A 21,526-nucleotide genomic window follows, 5' to 3' on the forward strand; every position below is an offset into this window, starting at 1 on the left:
AACCGCTAACCTCAACGCAACATTGCGTCCCCGTGAAATGTTGTTTGATTTTGCGACACACTGTAGACTCTCGAATGAACAATGGCCTCCAATCGGAGACGCGTCTGAAGGCGTAAGTCCCGCCATTTTAAACTTTTATCTCGATCATCTGTGCTTTTGAGTATAGAGTCTGTATTCTTTACTTGTTTCTATCATTTTACTGTCAATACTATTCATACAATGGTCATGTAAAATTGCAGGATTTTCCCTTATGGCATGTAGTATCCATTCTACATTTTGATGAACTAAAAATATAAAACATATGTTTAACTACAGACCAAACAACTGACAACCTTTTGCTTGCATTTTTACCATTTATTTTCCAAGTTGATGCATAGACAAATGTCCCTAGTTAAATGGATGCTATGGTCTTGTGTCCAAAACAACCTTCAAATAACCATTACTCAATTACAAGACTAGCATTTAAGTTAACCCCCTTGAGAACCAAAGAAAGCATTAACAACATGTTTATTGTAAACGATGGCTTTTTTCAGCATCTGATAAACCATAGATCTGAAGGTCACTGGAAGCTCAGTTTGGAAGTTTATAAGCAGGGGAACCGTTATCCAAATTGAGGTAGACATAGGCATCTACAGTGATCTATAAGGGCTGAGAGCCTGTATTTAGGTACAACAAGAGAAAAGTCCAAAATATTCAGGGCAAACCATCATTTGCTGAAAAATGTGCAGTTATCAACCCTGAATCAGTCAAATTAAGACATTGAGAAGAGCAGAGAATAACAGCCACATTAGCAAATGAGGTCAGCTGACTTAAACAAAACAAATCACAATAATCCCTCTAAAATCTGTCCACAAAGTCTGCATCGAATGATCTTGTTTTCAACTTAAAATTATTTGGTTCAGGTTGCACAAACATCATTTCCACAGTAAAACAATGTGAGAGAAAACCACTTCAACAGTAAAATTAATCATAAATGGTATTTTGTGGACACAATTTTGTTAATATCTTTAAATTAAACACATTCTTGGTTTTGACGTTATTGTCCAAGAAAAGTTATATTTCAACAAGGAAGCCAGTTTATTTGCTGGAAAAAGCATTATACTAATATTAGATGGCATCATTCGTTGCTCGTTCCAGAGTTGTACTGTGGTATCATGTCCTCTGAGTTGGTGCAGGAATGGCAGAAGCATTTATTTTAGCACACATGATATGTGGCCTTCTGCATTCGCTGGTACCAGTTCTTCACCTTAGTATGATCCATCATATCATCAAAAGCCTCGAGGCCTTCCATAACCCTCAGAACACCAAACACAGCCTGTTGGGAAAACACAATCAAAACACAAGATAAAAGACCATAAGAATATCATATCTACAACAAACTGCTCTTCCACCACAAGCAGGTTAATAATCAAGAAGTCCAAAGTAATTTGTCTGATTCTCATCCCTTATCCCTACATTGAAAATGAATATTATAAATTATAGATAATTTCAGACTAACTGGTAGATAAACATACCAGATCTGCAAGGTTGGGTTGTTCTCCTCCCATGAACTTCTTGTTTTTTCCAATGGCTGCAACCCAGTCATTGACAGCTTTGTAGAGATCTTGTCTTACATCATCCTGCAGATTGTGTCTGAGTAGTAATAGGTTATTAGGAGGTTAAACATTTTTGACTAATGTTTTAACTTTTACTCACATCCTCCCCCCCAAAACAGCCCAAAGTGGTACACTTTTAAAAAGCAAACAACAAACCTGAAAGTGAAACATACTTATTTTTCAGTCTCTTTGAAATGATCCACATAGCAGCAGCTCCAAAGTACTTAGCAAAGAAGCCCTCAAACGTGCCAAATTTGCCTTCTCGTACTATGTAGTCAAAGGATGCCAGCATAGTTCGAATTACAGGGGGTACTGGGGGGTACTATACCCCCCAATGAAGACCCAGTACCCCCCAAAGGGACAGAAATATCAGTTTTGGGGGGGTCAGATAATTTTTCTGATATTGTGAAAAAATATATTTATGGTTACAATACAAGTCAACTCCTATTTTCACTGTAGGAACATTTTAATGTAAAGCGATTTCAGACACCCCTATTGTGGACCGTACCATTTTTAACCACCGTGGTGGCTAGAAGTAATGGAGATAGAGAACGGTTTGCTGCTGACATGCATGGATAATTGTAAGTTGCTAGCTGACGCCTAGCTTGTTGATTTTACAACCTTCATTTATTAACGTGTTTTGTTCTTTCATAGCTCATGTCACGCCTTCATACATTGAATTACCGGCTACTTACCTGTAGGGATGGGACGATTACCGGTTTCACTATAAACCACTATAAAATGTACTGACGGTTAGTATTATCGTTTCAAATTTAATTATCATTAAAACCGTGTTTGATTATCGCAATTTTGGGTGCCAGGGAGGAAGGCAAAAGAAGCAAAACCCCGACCTCTGTGGTCAGTATTTTAAAACAAGCCTGATTTGCTGCATATATTACAACAGTGTTTGTTGGACTACATAGCCATTTACTATTTCAGTTTTCAGTGCACTTCAAGCATAATACATATACAATACAATATACACCTTTTACACATACTCATACATAACATACTTATGTCAGATTTGGACAGGTCTAGAAATATAGTGCTATATAATGTAAATACAATGTCTGGAAGTAGTGTATCTGTGTTTGTGCATGTGTGTATATGTGACTCATTTGTAGGATACTGTAGTGTTGATGATACCCAGCTTGTTCTGACATTAACAGGTTATCGGATTCTTGTGTGTTACCTCTATGTAGTTCTTCTGTGGTAGTATGGTTTTTCATAGTATGCTCCTTAATCACATTAAAGATGGCTCAGGTTTCACATATCTTCAAGTAATTGTGTTGATTTGACACTGACTACCATAGGTTTCTGTTTACACAGTATATGAGAGGGTTGAGTCTTACCTCCAGGTCTTATGAAATCTAAAACTAAACCAAATCAATATTTCATGAAATAGGCAATAGGCTTCTTGTAAAGGTATTACTTTTACTAGTAATTAGAATGGTATTTCAGTGCACTTAACTTCTAACTTTTGGGAGTTGATCAAAACAGTTCTCTTTTGGATATATAATAACAATGAGATATTCTGTAGCCTACTGATTATCAGTTTGTCGCATGTTTAGACCTTGTATGTGTGTTGCACAACACATGTTGCACTTGGCGATCACGGTGGGGATTGATATGGTAGTGGACCATGATGGTCATAGAAGAAGTGAAGGAGCAGTACCCCCAATTATGGTGGGGTAATTCGCACTCTGGATGCCAGGGCTTCGGTTGGTGTACGGTAAACATTAGGAGAAATTAGGTGCACAAGCCAATCATCTGCCCATTTCCGCCATTTAATCTCCTCTCTAAACAAAAAGTAAAGACATGGACCAAGTTTCTTAAGGTTATCTTAAGGTCAGTTATAACAAAAAATAAAAACATTACTTGTTTACTTTCTGGAATTTTTTTCTGGATACAGACGATCAGCATCCACATTGTTCACCATGACCCAGTACTTGTTGCCAAACTCAGTTACGTCTTTCCCGCTGTCATTCTTTGACTTCATCTCAGGATAGCAAGAAAGAATCTGTGATATTGTTCTCTCCCTAAAAAAGGTAGTGAAAAGGTAATTTCAAAATCATGTCAAGATTAGCATTTATTTTAACATTTACAGATGATGTCTCACCAAAGTGACTAGCATAAAAATGAACATAGGGCATGAAGGTACCACACCTCTATGGAGATAATTCAGAGTAGCACCATATTTTATTTCTGATGGGACTGAAAATGAGGCGGTCAGAGATATGCAATGTCACCAATGGGTTGTGGTGTGGAGTGAAAGAGTTTTGGTTCCTTACTCTGATGAAAACCAGAGTTAGGAAAACTACATGTGAGCACTAGGTGCTTTAGGCATTACACAGAGCATGCCTAAATCAATAATGGTGCTACCGTGAAAATTGTCATTTTGGGAACTTTCCCCCTAACTTTGGGAAAACATTAAAGGGACAGTTCACCCAAAAATACTCGTTTACTCACCCTCAAGCAATCACAGATGTGTATGACTTTCTTCTGTTGAACAAAAATGGTTAGAAGAATATTTCAGCTCTGTAGGTTCATACATTGAAAGTGAATGGTGACCAGACCTTTGAAGGTCCAAAAAGCATATAAAAGGTAGCATAATGTAATCCATAAGACTTTTGGTTTAATCCATGTCTTCAGAAGCGATATGATAAAGAAACAGGTCAATATTTAAGTCCTTTTTACTATAAATTGACCTCCCTGCCCAGTAGATGGCGCTATGCATGAAGAATGTGAATCACCAAAAACAAAAGAAGCATGTGAAAGTGAAAATATTATCTGTTTCTCACTCACAATGATCATTAAACCACTGGAGTCATAGTGATTACTTTTATGCTACCTTTATGTGCTTTTTGGACCTCCAAAGTTCTGTCCACCATTAACTTGCATTGTATGGAAAGCAAGCAATACACATCTGGGATGTCATGAGGATGAGTAAATAATGATTGAATGAATTTTCATTTTTGGGTGAACCATTTCTTTAAATAGTAGTTTACTTTGCAGTAAATAAAAACATCTTCCAAATGAATTGAATACTCAAATCCAAAGTTTAAAGGTGCAGATTTGCATCCGGTCATAACAAATTCACCTGGGCAAAGTCATTCTAACTCACAGGACAATATCCATGCAAATGATACTCACTTGGAGACGAGGTATGTCTTCAATGCACTAATAATTACAGAAGAGTCATTGATTTGCTGTTGAAAAAATAACAAAGAAGATGTAAACTGAATGAGCCGAAGCTGCATCATGGCCATCAATGTAAAAGACTGCAAAATAATAAGAACATACATACCACTGTCCCGTCCACCATCAGGATGGGAACTTTTCTGTAGGTGGACCACTTGATCTCCTTTCGCATAACTGGATTGACCTCCGCGATTTCATATGGCAGACCATGATAATCCAGGAAGGCTCGCACCTTGCTGCAGAACGGACAGGTCTTATACTGATATAGAATCAACTTCAGATCTGTGCCCAGCTCGGGTGCCTAGTCAAATCAAGTTCATATTCAAACAAAGGCCAGCTAAACAAACAACTTCGTACTCTTTGAGTAAATAATACGCCTAGGTCTAGAAGTGACATTGATCCAGCCTGAAATTTTTAGAGTAGTACGTTAACCCTGTCAACTCTCATTCAAGACACACAACTATTCTTCACTGCATAAATTAATTATTTACATTTGTCTGTTCCTCTGCAAGGTGACGCTGAAGTGTGAGTTTGATGGTCTGGTACAAACCGATGCCACCACCGAACAAGAAGGCGCATCCCAGGACTCTGCCGCCTCCAAGGACCGGCACAGGGAGCACACGTCTTGATCTAAATCCAGCACCGCCAGTAAAATAAGCTCTTCCATGACACCGTAGGTAGGTTCTCGGTACAGTTGCTACGGAGTTAGTAAAATGCCATGTCGGTGCATCTAAAACTAGACGGCCGACCTTACCGAGCGTTCTCGCACAGGCCGCCGCCATCATGCTTTTACATAAACTCCCACAACCGCACATTACAAGCTAGTTTCCTAGGGCATATAAAGCCTCCAGGGGGCGCTAGATAGCTCAAACACATTTGAAATCTTTGAACGTATTTCACCATCAATCGCAACGAATGTTGCTGACTAGCGCTAAAGGTGAAAGGATCACGTACGGTCTGATTAATAATTAATATACTGTAAATAATGACATTGAGGAACTTTAATACAGATTAAAGGAATATTCTGGGTTCATTATAAAGTAAGCTCATATATATATATATATATATATATATATATATATATATATATATATATATATATATATCGAGATTACAGTGAAGCACTTACAATGAAAGTGAATGGGGGCCAATTTTTGGAGGGTTTAAAGGCAGAAATATATAGCTTATAATTTTATAAAAGCACTTACACGCATTCTTCTGTTAAAACTCGTTTATTATTTGAGCTGTAAAATAGTTTAAATTGTCATTTTTACAGTCATGTTAGAGTTTACAGCATTATGCCGTCATGGCAACAAAGTTGTGAAATTTGACCTAATTTTACACAGAAAAGGTCAGTAAGTGATTTTATCACACTAAAATAAAGTATATTGTTTACTACTTGTGGCTATACTTTTAAAATAATGAGTATTTTAACGGTTACAGATTGGCCCCATTCGCTTCATTGTAAGTGCTTCACAGTAACACAGATATATATTTTTTTATTTATTTTATTTTTTTAAGTAGGGGCGAGTGAAAATACATTTTTGTGGTAATCCACATTATGCCACAAATGCTGTTGATTGATCTTAATTTGTACTGAACCCGGAATATTCCTTTAAAATTAAATTGGAGAACTATCATGTGGTTCACAGACAGGATTTGTTTATTCTCTATGAAACGGAATGATTTCATAGTAAGGTGGATGTTATAATAACTGACTTATGCTCTCCACGATCCATGCACAACTTACCACGCGCCCCACTGAGAGTGAGAACCGCAACCACGAGGAGGTTACCCCATGTGACTCTACCCTGCCTAGAAACCAGGCCAATTTGGTTGCTTAGGAGACCTGGCTGGAGTCACTCATCACACCCTGGATCCGAACTCGTGACTCCAGGGGTGGTAGTCAGCGTCAATACTCGCTGAGCTACACAGGCGGGCCCCCTAATTTATAGTAATTTTGAAACAAATTAATAAAGTCTTGAGAACTCACATGAGATGAAGACTCCAGTCATATTAATAACTTTATAAAAGCTGATTTAATCTACATGGTTAGAATCAAATGACAAGCAGAATTCTACTCACTTAAAGGAACAGGTCACCCAAAAAGAAAAATTTTCTTATCTTATACTTGCCCTCATGCCATCCCTAATGTGTAACACTTTATTTTTTCTGCTGAACAAAAACAAAAAATAGTAGAATATATCAGCTCTGTTGGTACTCACAACCAAAGTGGATGGGTTCCAAAATTTTGAAGCTCAGAAAGTACAAAAAGGCAGCATAAAATTAAACCATTCAACTCCAATGTTTAAATCCATATCTTTAGAAGCGATATGATAAATTTGGGTTAGAAACAGTTATTTTCTGAAGTCCTTTTTTACGATAAATCTCCAATTTCACTTTCAAATTGTTCTTCTTGTGTTTTTGGCGATTTGCATTCTTCATACATTTTGGCATCTGTTTCTAACTCACACCTATCATATCACGTCTGAAGACATGGATTTAACCACTGGAGTTGTATGGATTACTTTTATGCTGCCTTTATGTTTTTTTTTATTTTTTATTTTTAGTACTCATTCACTTGCATTGTATGGACCCATAGAGCTGAAATATTCTTCTAAAAATCTTTGTTTGCAGAAGAGAGAAAGACATATGGCATGAGGGTGAGTAAATAATGAGAGAATTATCATTATTGAGTGAACTGTTCCTTTAATCTCAGTTTTCTGCAATGGCATTGGTAACTAAAACCTATTGAATGTAGCTTCATCTAGTCGGAGCCAGGATAATTTAACCGAGGGGGCATTTGAAAATTCAAAGGGTGCACAGATTTGCCACTTTACCATAATATTTAACGCCCAATGCCTTTGTTGCAGTCTGAAAGGCAGTGCAAGCTTTGGCTTTGATAGATATGCACTTGCATAAACTCAAATGATACATCACCAAATGTTCAAAATAAACAAAATCTATTCAGATGAAAAAGCTTTCACTGTCACAATTTCTTGTATGCTAATTTTCTCACTTTCAAAATTATAAGTGAACTAACTTTCCATCGAAATAAACTGGATTGAGGATTGCCAAAGTCATTTAAGCAAGTCAGTTTACTCGGCGGATCTTTGGAACACACCCCGGGAGCTGTTTTTCTATGTAAACAAGCGGCATGCCAGTGTAGGAAAGACCACTGATATAGATCAGTGGGAAAGACCAAAATCTAAAACACGAATCTTTTCCATCCTAATGCGCATGCAGTCAGTATCGAAAAGGTGATTGGCTCTTTTACCTGAAGGTGGGACTTCCTCTCTACATCTTTTGACTGTTGGAGACCGTTGTACTTTCCCATTTCTCCCATTAATTTTAATAGAAATGACCCGTCTCTGCTAAAAAGTCTCTGGGCTTGCCAAACACACAAACCCAAACCCCTAAAAACCCAAATGCCTAATCAAATTATCCTCTGGGAGCACACTCCAAAAACTTGCCTATATTTCAGATTTATGCATTTCAATTTCATAACAAAATTCCATGAAATTTAATTGAGTAATCTTAAAATTAAATGAATAAAACCTCAATATATTAAAATTTTAATAATTGAATGTTTATAAAATTTACAAAATGGAATTTTGTTAAGAATTTTGTTAGTTTGAGTGAATGAAATTCTAACCATTTATCAACCTAAATAATGTTTAAGACAACTTCACTTAGATTCATTAACAAAACACAGCAAATGTAAACAGCAGTATTCACATTTAGAGTGCTGGTGTTAAAACTCTTGTCTTGAGGACCACATCTCTCCACTTATGCTTGCACTTTGTAGTTAAGTCATTTACATCATTCATTCATCCTTATCCATAAAATCCTTTTCATAAATAAGTTTCCTTCTTTTAGCTTTTGAGCCTCTGGGCTCTGACTGAATTACATGGCAGAAATGTTTTTTCTAATTAAGAAGAGAGCAGTCAATTGGCCAGACAGTGTAACTCCCGTCCCCACCTTCCACCTGAAATGTTCAATTACTCTCTACAAATAGTTTATGGATTAATTTGCTTGAATTATTTATTTTACAATTTAGTTGAATATTTAGGCTTGCCAAAAAGTAAAACACATTTAAAAGATAATAATTAAATTATAAAAATTGGTTCAAATACATCATTTTGAAAGAGGGGGGGCACAGTGGTCTGGCGATATAGATTTGAAGGAATGAGTCTTGTGTAACCAGACTTCTGACTAAAAGGCACAAGGTTAGTGCATGGACTGTGGGCGTCACTGGTAGCACTCACTCACATTCATATTCTTTCTATTTATCAGTCAAATTCAAGAGCAAATGCCCAGACTTTCATTTTCCAGGTTATGACTTGGTATTCACAATGGAAAAATGACTGTTGTGTCCTGTACTGAGGTGGAAACAGGCAAAAGGAAAACGTTCTACGTCAGAATAAGGGGGACCCATCATTGTTTAACTGATGTTATAAACAAAGGAAATGCCTCTAATAGTGTGCAGACACAGTTGTTTACATGTTAAAATCCATTAATCATTACACAGAAAGGAGGATGCAGAATATTTGTTACAACATTATCTGGTGACTGCAGAGAATAGATGTGACAAGAGGATGTGTATCATGTCACCACATGTCTCACTAGCCTTCCTGTTATAGGCCTATGGCTCCTTACGGTTGTTGCTTATGATGTAAATGTTCTCTATTATTCCAAAGCTAGTGTCCTCTGAGGCTGAGTGGAACATTGGAGAGTACAGCAGGCTCTGTTCCTTTCCAACCTTTTCCTGTCTTGCCTTTGTGTGTAGCTGGATCTTTGAACCTGTTCATAAAGAAGCTGTGCTTCCTTCCCTGTCCTCTTTCTTTTATAACCCCTCATTACACTCAATACACAGTGCAGAGATTTCGGTTAGAGAACGTTAGATTAAAGGCATATTGGTGGTTGGTGGATAATGTGTCCATGGATTTAAAAAAAAATGTCTGTCACACAGGGTCATTTATAAAACCAGTTTGTTCACAAACATTTTTTTAAAATTCAGATTCACATGTCTGGACGTGAATGGAATGATGCAAATATAAGCAAGGCATGTTAGTGCATAGACTGACTGCATTGTTTTAAATGTCACCATTCTCTAACTCTAACATGTGCTCCATAGATTACAGGAATTGCAGAATACAATTTAAGGAATACTCAGGATTTAATACAAGTTAAGATCAGCTGACAGCATTTGAGGCATAATGTTGATTACCACAAAAATGTATTTCGACTTTTTACAGTGATGCACTTACAATGGTAGTAAACTGGGACAACCAGGAAACGTTAAAATACTCAGTTTAGTCTTATACAAAAATATAGCCACAAACCGTAAACACTATGGGTGTTGACATGATCTTATATGATAAAATCACTTACTAACCTTTTCTGTGTACAGTTGTATCCAATTTTACAACTTCTTTGCCATGACAACGTAACACAGTAAACCCTAAAACGACCATAAAAACGGCAATATAAACAACTTTACAGCTCAAATAATACACAAGTTTTAAGAATTAATTTAAGGGTTTTTATAAAATTATAAGCTTCACATTTCTACATTTATACCCTATAAAAATCAGCCCCATTCACTTCCATTGTAAGTGTTTCAATGTAACATTGAGTTTTTCTTTTTTAAAGAAAAGGAGTACAGAGTCAAAATAAATTTTTGTGGTAATCAAATTGATGGCACTAATGCTGTCGACTGAGCTTAACTTGTATTGAACTCAGAATATTCCTCAGAATAATCAGTCCAAGACATATTTAAAACAGTAATTGCTGACAGAAAATAAAAACGTCCTTTATTTTTTGTGAGTGTAAGTCTTCATAATGTTATATGGTCCTCGTGTGCAAATAAGTCAGCTGTACTGTTGTCTCTATGGTCTTTATTGCAATTCCTCTAGGCATCTCTTTTCAAACATTGAGCATTTGCTGTCTCCATAGCAACCACATCACTCTATGGCAGCGTAGGATATCCTCTGCATTTTAAAACAGTTCCCACAGTCTGTGCTTTCATAACAGAGTGCCACCTCTCCGTGGTCCTCAACGATGTCTGCTGTTAGATAATCATCACATGCAGCCATCTGATATCAAACCGTGTGCTGTTTTGGTTCATATTCTTTCTCCTGTTGCATGAGATGTGTGATTAATGACAGTTTTATGCAAATGGTTCCAGCATAATGCACTTGTGTTCTGATCCATCTCCTTTAACCCAAGATAATTTTGGGGGCGGAAAAGCCTTACAAATACTGTTGGCATGGTTTCTTTTTTTAGGACAGGATAGCTATTGTACTCTTCATAATGCATCTGTGGTTGAAAAGCTTTGTGACCTAGATTTAATGATATGGCATAGCAATTTTTTTTTCAACCCTTTAATGGATCTCTGAGTGTATGTCAGCTGTTGTGCAAGTTTTGTGTATAAGGCTTTGCCTACATTTTGGAGACCAAATGTCCCCACAAGGAGATTAAAACCTGAAATCACCTACATTGTGGGGACCGGTCAGTACTCCTGATGATGAAAATGGCTTAATAAACATTCTAAATAATGTTTTAATGGAAATTACCAACAGATAAAATAATCACACAATGACAGAAAAACAAACATGTTTATGCGTGTGTTCACTGTAGGACCCAGACTCCCAGTTGCACAGGTCACTGGGCAGACTGTTCACGAGAGTGCACACTCTAGTCTGTTGTCACTGGCCACTTTTGTGTGCTTGAGTGAAATGGACAGAGGGGCCGGTATGAAGGTAAACTAGTGCCTAAATGATTTGCATGCGCAAAGTAAGATTTGTAAAAGCATAATAAATTGCAAGCGTAAAAATGTATTGCATGCACACAGAACGTTTTGTAAAGGTGTAAATCAAGTTGCAAGCGTAAGAAAAAATATTAGCAATACTTTAATGCTTTGCATAAGTGTAATTCATGTGTTGTGAATCTGTAATTGCATATTAACAGAAAGTACATTTCTTCTTCGGACTTTCCTTTTATCGCGCTTACATTTTGGCACTGTTTTTGCACCTTAACATGGTCAAAAACATTACAAACCTGCAATATGCAAAAAAAAGGGTGTCATGAACAGCAAAACATATTGAAAGCGTATAATCAGTCTGTATGTATAAAATAAACTACAAAACATGCAAACATGTAAATGACTTGTGTTTGTGACATAAATATTTTCCAGAAATAATCCGATATACCCTGTTCCGTCTTCTCTATGTTGAGCCTACACTTTTGGCACAAATTTCTCACTGAAAAGTGTTTTGCAAGTGTGTGGGGGAAAGCGGTCAGAGTAAACTGGTCAATAGAAACCTTGTTTGCTTGGTTACTAGAAGCAGGTAGTCACGCCTTCCCCTTGTGCTTGCAAAACTATATTTGTGTGAGCGCAACAAAGGGAAGATGGAACAGTGCATCTTGGATTATTTCTGGAAAATATTTATGCCACAAACAAAAGTTATTTACACATTTGCCGTATCTTTTTTTTGCACATACAAACTGATTGTAGGTGATCAATCCATTTTGCTGTTCATTACACCCTTTCTTAAAAAACAAATTTACAAATTTAAAGTATTGCTAGTATTATTTTCTTACGCTACTTTACACTTTTACAAAACGTTCTGTGAGCATGCAATTTATTTTTACGCTTGCAATTTGATTTATGCTTTCACAAATCTTATTCTGCACATGGAAATCATTTAGGCACTATTTTACCTTCATAGGACAGGAGAGCACTTTTCCCCTGCATTTTCACTCTACGATACACAAACGGCGTGTTTCCAAGGGGCTTGGATGAGGAAAGCGCAGCATAATGCAGAGTAAATCGCAAAAACTGCAAGGCTCAGAGCTTGCAGCTACAGTGTTTCCACTTACAAACAAACGTACGTATATCTTTGTGAGAGTGTTGATGAGCCAGTTCACATGGATCGTGACCTGTAAAACAGGAGCGTGACCAATAGCTATGGACTGAATGTGATGTGAGGGGGCTTGGGTGGGGTGGTGGGGGTAGGGGGTAATCTGTGACAGAACTGTGAAGAGTGAATTGGGTGAGCTCAGACAGACAGTTGCCAGGAGTGCAGCGTTCTGCAGAGACACATATTAAAGTGAGATACCTTGCTGCATACCTATGTTGCGTGTATGGGCGTGGGTGTTTACATGGTTCTGGGGTTGTTCGAGAGAGACAGGCATTGAAATAAACTGCAAGAGGAAGCGTTCATGGTTATTCAGATTTCCTTAGGCTACAGAAGTAGACAGCAGCAGGAACTGTGAGTGACAGCACCAGAAAGTTTCTGTTTGTGATGTGTGTAACTAGTACAGAGAAATATAGAGGGTGAGAGGGAGGTGAGTTTGAATGTGTATGTGTGCAAGTAAAAAAGAGAGCAAGAGTGTGTGTAGACTCACTCTGGAAGGGGAACGATTTAAAGGGAGAGCGAGTGAGGGTGGGAGCTGAGTATCAATGAGTGCAGACGAAGGAGAACAGCATTTCTAATATGAAGCAGGCTCCTGGGCAGCAGTCTGCACCCTCTCCATCAGGAAAGATGGAGCATAAATCTGTTTTCAGCCTGCAGAAAGCTCTGGCTCAGCCTGTGAAGATGTGCATGTTTGATTTCCCTGTCTCCATCCTGGATGATCTGGTAAGAGATCTGCTTTCTTTGCATTCTGATTCACCTGGTGTCTGTTGTTTCTATGCATGCATCCATTTAAGACTATAGGGCTGAAGTAGAAACTCATACATTGGCTGGTTCGATTAAAACAAGTTTAACTTAGTTCTCTGTTGAATGTTTCCTCCCCAGGTTTTACGCTAAATGCATGTCAGTGCTCGCCTTTTACTCACAATTGAACAAGACACAACACATTGATAATAGTGTCTGGAGTTGGATCCACTTCGTTAGTTGTGAATGTCTTGCAATCAATAGTGAATTCTACTGTTGGCATGACAAACAGGATGTTGTTGCTATCTTTCTTTGTTGCTATCAACAGTTTTTTTCTTATTTCAATGGCATTTTGGCCAGAGATGTTTAAGTTTGATGTTCTACTTTTGCTAAGTAGTAGGTGTCTTTCTGTGTCAGCATTTTTGCTGCGAGTATGCATGCAGGTCACCAAGCCCCCCTTTTATTGCATATTATATTAGTCAATGTCAGCATTGCACTTTAACTGGAGGACGTTTTATGATTCATCTTGAAACTGAAGAAATCCACTGTGGGTCCTGTGGAACTATGCAGTTTAGGATTTAAATAAATATTCATGTAATGCTTATAAAAGCTACAATAGAAGTCATGTTTTTTTTGTCAATGAACATGATCTGTACTTAACTGAATTCAATTAATCTTGGAGTCATGGTACGTACACATACACAAAGCCTTGTCATTCCTCTAAGATGTAAAAAGTATGATTTTAGCACATATGTATCCAAGTGGAGAAATTTTGTGCTTAAGACATAAATTGGACATGGCCCCTTTAAGAACCAAAGTTCTTTCTGGCACTCTCTGGTGTTGAACATGTGTGCTGGTTAGAGACGTGAGAACATAAGTTGTGCAAGAGAGCTCCCGGTTTTGTTCATCATTTGCAAATTCTTGGGTAAATATCACATTTTATACAAGATGCTTTTAAATAGCATTCAGTATGTGTTCAGAAGAGTCGTATGTTAAAATTGAGTGTTTGTTATAGATAATTTTTGAAGGATGCATATCGATTGCATGTGTGGAGTTTGACCACATTTGGTGCACATGCGAGGGCTGGCCTCTACCGTATTTCATTTATTTTTTTGTATTTCACTACACACGGAATATAATAAAATTATATATATATATATAATTTTATTATATTCCCTTTATATGCACCTAACTAACACATTTCATCTGAATTTAACAAACTGTTCACTCAAGCACAGCATTTATAAAAATAGTCATGAAATTAAACTGGTTACTCACGTATTTGGGGTCCAATAGTGTTTTAACTACCCCATCTTTCAATAACAGTTCCTTTGCAAAGCATGAATCATATTATGACTGGTTCACTAGCAATCAACACTGATACGAGCCGAAAACACATACAATCCATGCTGAATATTCTGAATACGCAAACGTAATATTGGGTCTTCACAAGAGCGACATCTCACATCATCCATGTTTGTTTACACACAGAACAACACGTGTTTCTCCCAGTCAGTGGCAGCAGCAGAATGAGCTGCATTTTTGTGCTTGTACCGCTCTGAAAACGTGAGGCAAACACGTCGAAATGATCAAAGACGTCAATTTAGTGCATGTTTACAAAAGACCAATAATTAAAATTAGCACAGATGAGGTCAAAAATGGTCCATGATGCCTTCAAAGCAGTGGTGCGAGATGCATGATAATGCTCAAAGCCGTTCATCTACATGTTTTTGTAGATATAATCCAGATATACGCAAGAAGATGTCCTTTGTAAGTCCCCTTTGGTTTAGATCAGGGCTGGGGAACGTCAGGCCTTAGGGCCGTATAAGGCCCACAAAACCATTTTACCCGGCCGCAAGGCCATTTGAGAAATAATTTGAAAAGCCTTTATTTCAAATAATGTTTAAAAATAATTTTAAATGATAAAAACTCATAATATTGTATAATAGACAGACCTTTTAGTGTTTTTGGTGTGTGAGCACATAACGGAATACGTACGTTAATTTCAACCCACAATCATAAATTGCAAGCAATTGTATGGCCCGCAAATAATTTTGTAAATTCTGAAATGGCGCTTAATGGAAAAAAGGTTCCCCATCCCTGGTGTAGATGAATCTCCCATGACAGGCCTTCCCGCCTCTTCACCTGTGACTGACTTGAGCACCAGTGGGCAGGACCAAGGGTGCAATAATGAAAAATAGGCGTTGATGTCTTGCTGAAGAGGCAGTTGTTATGCAGATGTATTTGGTCCTTGTGATGTCACAAGTTCCACAATTTACAAATTAGCCATTTCAGGAGCTTGGCTTAAATAAATGCTCTTTTTCCATTAAGGAGGAAGATTTCAGTTCTAAAACTTAATGGTTTTATGCACTGACCTCTAATATGTCAAAATATCAAGGAAAATTATACCTCATGCCATGACCCCTTTAAGTCATCGTGTGGCCTGTTGTAGTTACTACAGTGTTTAACAATATATTTTTAAGTGAAAAGTAAATTTTTATATTTCCAAAAGGTTAGTACATTGTTTATGTAATTTAATATTATAAATGGTAGTGAACCATAAATACTCAGGCATCACTTAAGGCCTGAAACATGGTCACAGTATTATTGTTTTTACTGTAAATTTAACAGAATTTGTTTTACAACTTAGGGCTATCGATTTAATGAGTTAATTCAGTTTGATTAATTACATAAAAAATTACTAGTTAAAAAAATTACGCAATAGACCTTATTCGCGATAGCACTATCTTTGATTTTTAATGGGAATGACAACAAGGCTGTGATGGATAGATTTACAGTCTCTTCAATGGCACGAAACGACATAAAGCTGTAAACAGTTCCTTAATCACATTTGATTTTCCACAATTCATGCTGTCTGGAGTTTTTTGTATACTGAAGGTTCTTGAGCAGATATTTTATCAATGCTTTGTCCATGTAATGATCCCAAAACTCTTTAAACTGCAGTACAGCCCACTGACGAGACTATAAGTCTATCCCTTGCAGCCTAGTTGTCATTCTCATTAAAAATCAAAGATGGCGATAACATGAATAAGGTCTATTAATCATCCCCCTGACAGGATTAGGAATTTTCCTAACATCGAAGCAATTCACGATTAAAGTACCACCTTTTTTCAAAAGGCAGTAAACGCAACTCCAGCTCTATAGGCAACATAAAGACAACAAACCACAGCAGACAGAACAAGAGCAAAACTCCGAATGCAGGGGTCTAAAGATGTGTTTTAATAAGTTTAAACTACGTTTAATAATGGACTGTAGGCCAGTGATAGGCTTGTTCAGTAATATGGAAATAAACAATATATTGGCTTCTAAAGCAACTTTTTGTATTGCCTAATAAATGCTGTACTTGCCTATTTTAATTATCTGAGTTATATTTGTTATACATTGTATTTATAATTATATATCATTATTTAGAATTTTTTAATCATTATATATTGAATAATTTTATCTTCAACAAAGATAAATATTTTATCTGCCTTTCTCAACAAATATTGATATGTGTGATTAATTTGATTGAAAAAATAATAATTGGCAGCTCCACTTAAAATGCATGATAAGAAATTGTAGAACAATAAATACAATAAAAAAATGTAAACATGCATTAACAAACATTTTATGAATGACCAGGCAGTTGTCACATTAAATCAGTGTCACAGGGACAGGGGAGTTGAAATAGTTTCTCTTGTGGCCCAGTTATAAGGAGAAAGCACTTTTAAATGCCAAGTTAGGAGTGTCAAAGCACCTTTGAATGGTATTCTAATGGTATTCACATAATGTTGTTTCTGTGGCAGTCAAGAAAGGAACGCCCTGTGACTGAGAGACTGAGGTTTACTGACTATGTTCTGGCAGTGAATTAAGTTTCTTTTTGCTGCCTTGTTTCTGAGAAGATGTGAAGTGTTATGTCTTCACAAATACACTGTAAAAAAACATTTGTCAGGTAGCTTAAAAAAATTGCTTCTTTTGGTAACATCTAAATTAACTAGTTTTTATTCTAGTCCCCAAAAAAAGTCAAAAGTTAGGTTACACTAATAAAAGTAATTTATATGGGTTAGATCAAGTAGAAATAGATCCTTGGTGTAACAATGGCAGGTTACCACTTTTTTTGGTGTGTGTGCTTAAAGTTGTTGTTTTTTGGTGGGATTGCACAACTTCTTCTACTGAGAGCTTCAGTTTCTAGGTCTCTTTCACAATAGTCTGTTGCAACCACATCATAGTTTTAAGCCACATAGAGATCCACTGACATCTTTAATCTTCAGCCTCTTGAACATCAGTACCCACCTGTATGTGTGAGTGAGTGTGAGTGTGAGTGTGAGTGTGTGTGTGTGTGTGTGTGTGTGTGTGTGTGTGTGTGTGTGTGTGTGTGTGTGTGTGTGTGTGTGTGTTACAAATGTGTTAATACATTGTAAAAAAAAATATCCTGATGTTTTTACAACAAAAGAAATTAAAATAAATTGGCAGCTGTGGTTGCTAGAATAATTATGTAAAAAATACAGTAAAACAACCTGAAAATTGTACAGTTTAAAACTGTTGTTTTTACTGTGTTTTATTGTTTTATTTTACGGTGCAGTACCATTGTTTAGATATTTAAATGATAAACTTAATATATTAACCTTCCGATAATGTAAAAATCTGCTTTTCACTTTATAATGTATTGTTAATCACTGTAGTAATTACAGAAGGGCACATGATGATGTGAAGTTTATTAATAGTGGCTCTTTTAGGATCAATGACCAATAAACATGTAGAGACATTGCTCAGTGTCACTCACACAAACACTAAACAACATCAGGGTAACACATGTGAGATTAAAATTACGCTGTAAACATTAAATAAATTACATCAGATATAACACAGAACACCCTAAAGTACATAACTGATATTAAAAATATGAAGAAACATAACTATTCCCATAAAATATAATGAAATGTAATTGGTCACGCATGGAATTCTGGGAATGCCCGATTACTGTTATTTGTCGTAATTATTACAATAATTTCAGCAAAAAGTACATGTACTCTCTTGTTAAACATAATATAAACCATTAATTATATGGTAAAATCATGCTTTTTACATGAAATATATCTATTAAAAAAATGTACGTACATTTTATGGTACCCACTCATACCAGTTTACGTTTTTTTACTGTAGCATTTTTACAGTCTTTTACCATTACAATTATGGACATTTTTTTTTGTGTACTTTTGTACATTTTAGCCTTTAATGGATAAACATTTTATTGACTGTAGTATACAAAGTATTTTTGGAATTATTGAAGATTTGAATAAGCCAATGCTATTTAGAGGAATGAAAACGTTTAAAATGATATACATTTAATTTTTCTTCTTTTTGATAGAATTTTCTTAACTTTTTTTTGCTGTGACAATGAACCAGGAATTGCTTATTCAAATGTGCCTCTGAACGATGTTTTGATTTCTTGTGAAAACAGAAAGCTGTCATACAGGTTTTCATCTGCGTTTGATTGCTTGTAATTTCGTTTTGTGTGGGAATTCTACCAAATTCCCAGAGCGGGAAGTGCATCATACTTGTTGCGAATCATTCTGTTGAAGTACACTCAAATGCTGAGGGTGTTAACAGAAGTGCTGAACACACAAACATCACCAAACGTTTAGGTCTGCAGTGAGAGACAGTTAACAGAGTTAATAGAGTTAAAGGGTTGTGTTGCTGTGTTCCCTGCGTATTGATACAGCTGTTTGAGTCAACAGAGAGGGCAGTGTTTTGGGGTCATCGGTCAGCGAATGGTTGTGGAGAATTTTGTGCCATTTTGAGTCATATCTGTCACAGGATATGTTACAGTTTATTAAGGTACCAATTGAGAGGGTTATGCGTTGGAAACACAGGATTGATCAACTTGTTCAACTGACACGTTGGTGTGGCTTGGGTTGTGTGTGTGGGAATGAAGATCTATACATTGATTTGGCCGATTTAGAGGCAAGAGAACAGGTAAGAGAGACCCCTTACTTTTGTTATCTTATTTAATGCTCATTTGAGTGCACATTTATTACCAGATCAAGTTAGATATCACCAGATCTGATGTAAAATAAGCCATTAACTCAGTTTTATTTATCATTTGAATTTTCATGTTTATTAAAAGTTATTTAATTTGAGTTGGTAGGTTTGCTCATGTGTATCTTTAGCTAGCCCATCCAGATTTTATTATTTAGCATTTTTACAACCTCTGGGATTGCACACATATGCATTAAACACGTATTATTAATTATATTAATCTCAGTTCCTGGAACATGCAAAGATATTTCATTAGAAAAAAGTGGGCTCTTACCAAAGAAATGTGTTCCAAGATCAAATCACATCATGGATGAACATTGCAAAATGTGTTGTATATGTCCTGAGGGCAGGTAGGCTTCTTTTATGTGGGAGTGGATGAATGGCAATGACTGACAAGTTATTTCCTCCTCCTTTACGCATTCATGGCTGTTATAGTATCTTTAAGGTGCTTTCCACTGCCTAAAGATTATAGCTTGTCCTGTTCTGGGTGATTTTGAAAACTACACACACACACACACACACACACACACACACACACACACACACACACACACACACACACACACACACACACAACATCCAGAAGTACAATTTTAGACATGTTCTGAGTCATTCCTCAGAATTGTTGCTTTATTAAAGTTAGGCACTTAAAAGTCAATAAAAATGTATTGCATTGCCCCTAAGTAGAGGCCTTTGGGCTATTTTCTATCTGGTTGAAATTATGAGCATCCATAAGATTATTTTGTTTTGAGAACCACTAGATTTATGCTGATTTCAGTTGTTTACACACAAAGTACATCTGTCCTTTCTCCAGAGTCTAGAGGTTGACACAGGTTTGTTTGGAGAGGAGATAGGGTTCAAGGTGAACACTGTTTGCTGTTACACTTATTTGGGAACTCTGATGGCCTTGATTCTTAACAGTAGGGAGCCCTGTTTTAAGTGGGAATGGAAAGTGGAAACAGATCAGACCCCATGATCACCTTGGTGGATCACCTTACTTTAATACTGTGTGTCTGGGAAAGAGGAAAAAGTGAGCCAATTGTCTACAGAGAATTATAAACCATGCTGGTTCTGTAAGAGAATAACAAACTGTTATCAGTGGTGGAGTGGTGGTGGCATAGTGGATAAAGCACAGGACTGTTAATCAGAAGGTCGCTGGTTTGAACCCCACGGCTACCACCATTGTGCCCTTGAGTAAGGCACTTAACTCCAGGTTGCTCCGGGGGGATTGTCCCTGTAATAAGTGCACTGTAAGTCGCTTTGGATAAAAGCGTCTGCCAAATGCATAAAAATGTAAAAAAAAAAAATGTAAAAAAATTATCAATCTCAGCAGAGAGTATGACAAATAGTGGTTGTGCAATTGAGCTTCAGCTGGGTCAGAGATAATCTTAGCTTGAATGTACATGTTTCAACAATTCCAAGCTTTTGGAATGGTGTATTATCTCTGTAATTAAACCCAAAAATATACTTAACCTCTATATTATAATATTTTGAAATAACGATTAGATATAATTTATTATACAACTGGGTCAATATAATTTTTATATTAGGTTAGTTTAGATGAACAGTTTTATTAAATGTAACCAATGTAACTGTAATTAACATAGGGACATTATACTAATAAAAAGTACTTAGTCAATGTGAAACCATCCATAATGTGATTTAGCCCATTGTACACACAGCCCTATATGTAATGCCTACTTCAAAAGTAGGCATTACATACCAGAATATAGCCAGGAGGAAGGAGGGGGATGAGCAGAAAAAGTAAACGAAATAATTTGAAAAAGAAAGATTATTGAAGCCAGACGACAAAGAAAATGAGAACTTTATTACATTTTGAAGAAAAAAATACCACAAAATAATAATAATAATAATAACAAACTTGCCCCTCCTTTTCTAAATTCAAAAATTTAGGTTACAGTGAGGCACTTATAATTGAAGTGAATGGGGCCAATTGGAGGGTTTAAAGGCACGAATGTGAAGCTTATAAATTTATAAAAGCACATGAATTCTTCTGTTAAAACC

General features: G+C 36.5%; 2 protein-coding genes across 5 annotated transcripts in view; one reads left to right on the forward strand and one right to left on the reverse strand.

Annotated features, from left to right (window-relative positions):
• Window positions 1-344: 344 nt before the first annotated feature.
• Window positions 345-5,593, reverse strand: ptgesl (prostaglandin E synthase 2-like). 3 transcript variants are annotated; one of them, XM_052108811.1, is made up of 8 exons: window positions 5,288-5,593; window positions 4,903-5,097; window positions 4,749-4,804; window positions 3,482-3,634; window positions 3,301-3,394; window positions 1,769-1,875; window positions 1,515-1,632; window positions 345-1,315 (listed from the first exon to the last, which is right to left on the reverse strand). In XM_052108811.1, exons 1-8 carry the CDS (start codon window positions 5,579-5,581, stop codon window positions 1,196-1,198), a joined length of 1,137 nt encoding a protein of 378 aa, XP_051964771.1. In that variant the 5' UTR covers window positions 5,582-5,593; the 3' UTR covers window positions 345-1,195. The 3 variants fall into 3 exon arrangements, 2 of the variants coding, with proteins under 2 accessions (XP_051964771.1, XP_051964772.1); XR_007968905.1 differs by having other exon boundaries at window positions 1,184-1,315; window positions 1,752-1,875; XM_052108812.1 differs by lacking the exons at window positions 1,769-1,875; window positions 3,301-3,394.
• A 7,285-nt stretch (window positions 5,594-12,878) lies between these two features.
• LOC127630856 (ral guanine nucleotide dissociation stimulator-like) overlaps window positions 12,879-21,526 on the forward strand; it is a 32,263-nt gene continuing 23,615 nt past the window's right edge. Inside the window, exon 1 of one of the 2 annotated variants that reach the window (XM_052108692.1) lies at window positions 12,879-13,441. In XM_052108692.1, the coding sequence (XP_051964652.1) occupies window positions 13,298-13,441 (144 nt within the window). In that variant the 5' untranslated portion in view covers window positions 12,879-13,297. Of the gene's footprint in view, window positions 13,442-19,092; window positions 19,439-21,526 lie in introns of those variants that run through there. The other variant, XM_052108690.1, reaches the window with a different exon arrangement.

This window comes from Xyrauchen texanus, chromosome 37, assembly GCF_025860055.1.
Source record: "Xyrauchen texanus isolate HMW12.3.18 chromosome 37, RBS_HiC_50CHRs, whole genome shotgun sequence".
Taxonomy (NCBI): Eukaryota; Metazoa; Chordata; class Actinopteri; order Cypriniformes; family Catostomidae; genus Xyrauchen; species Xyrauchen texanus.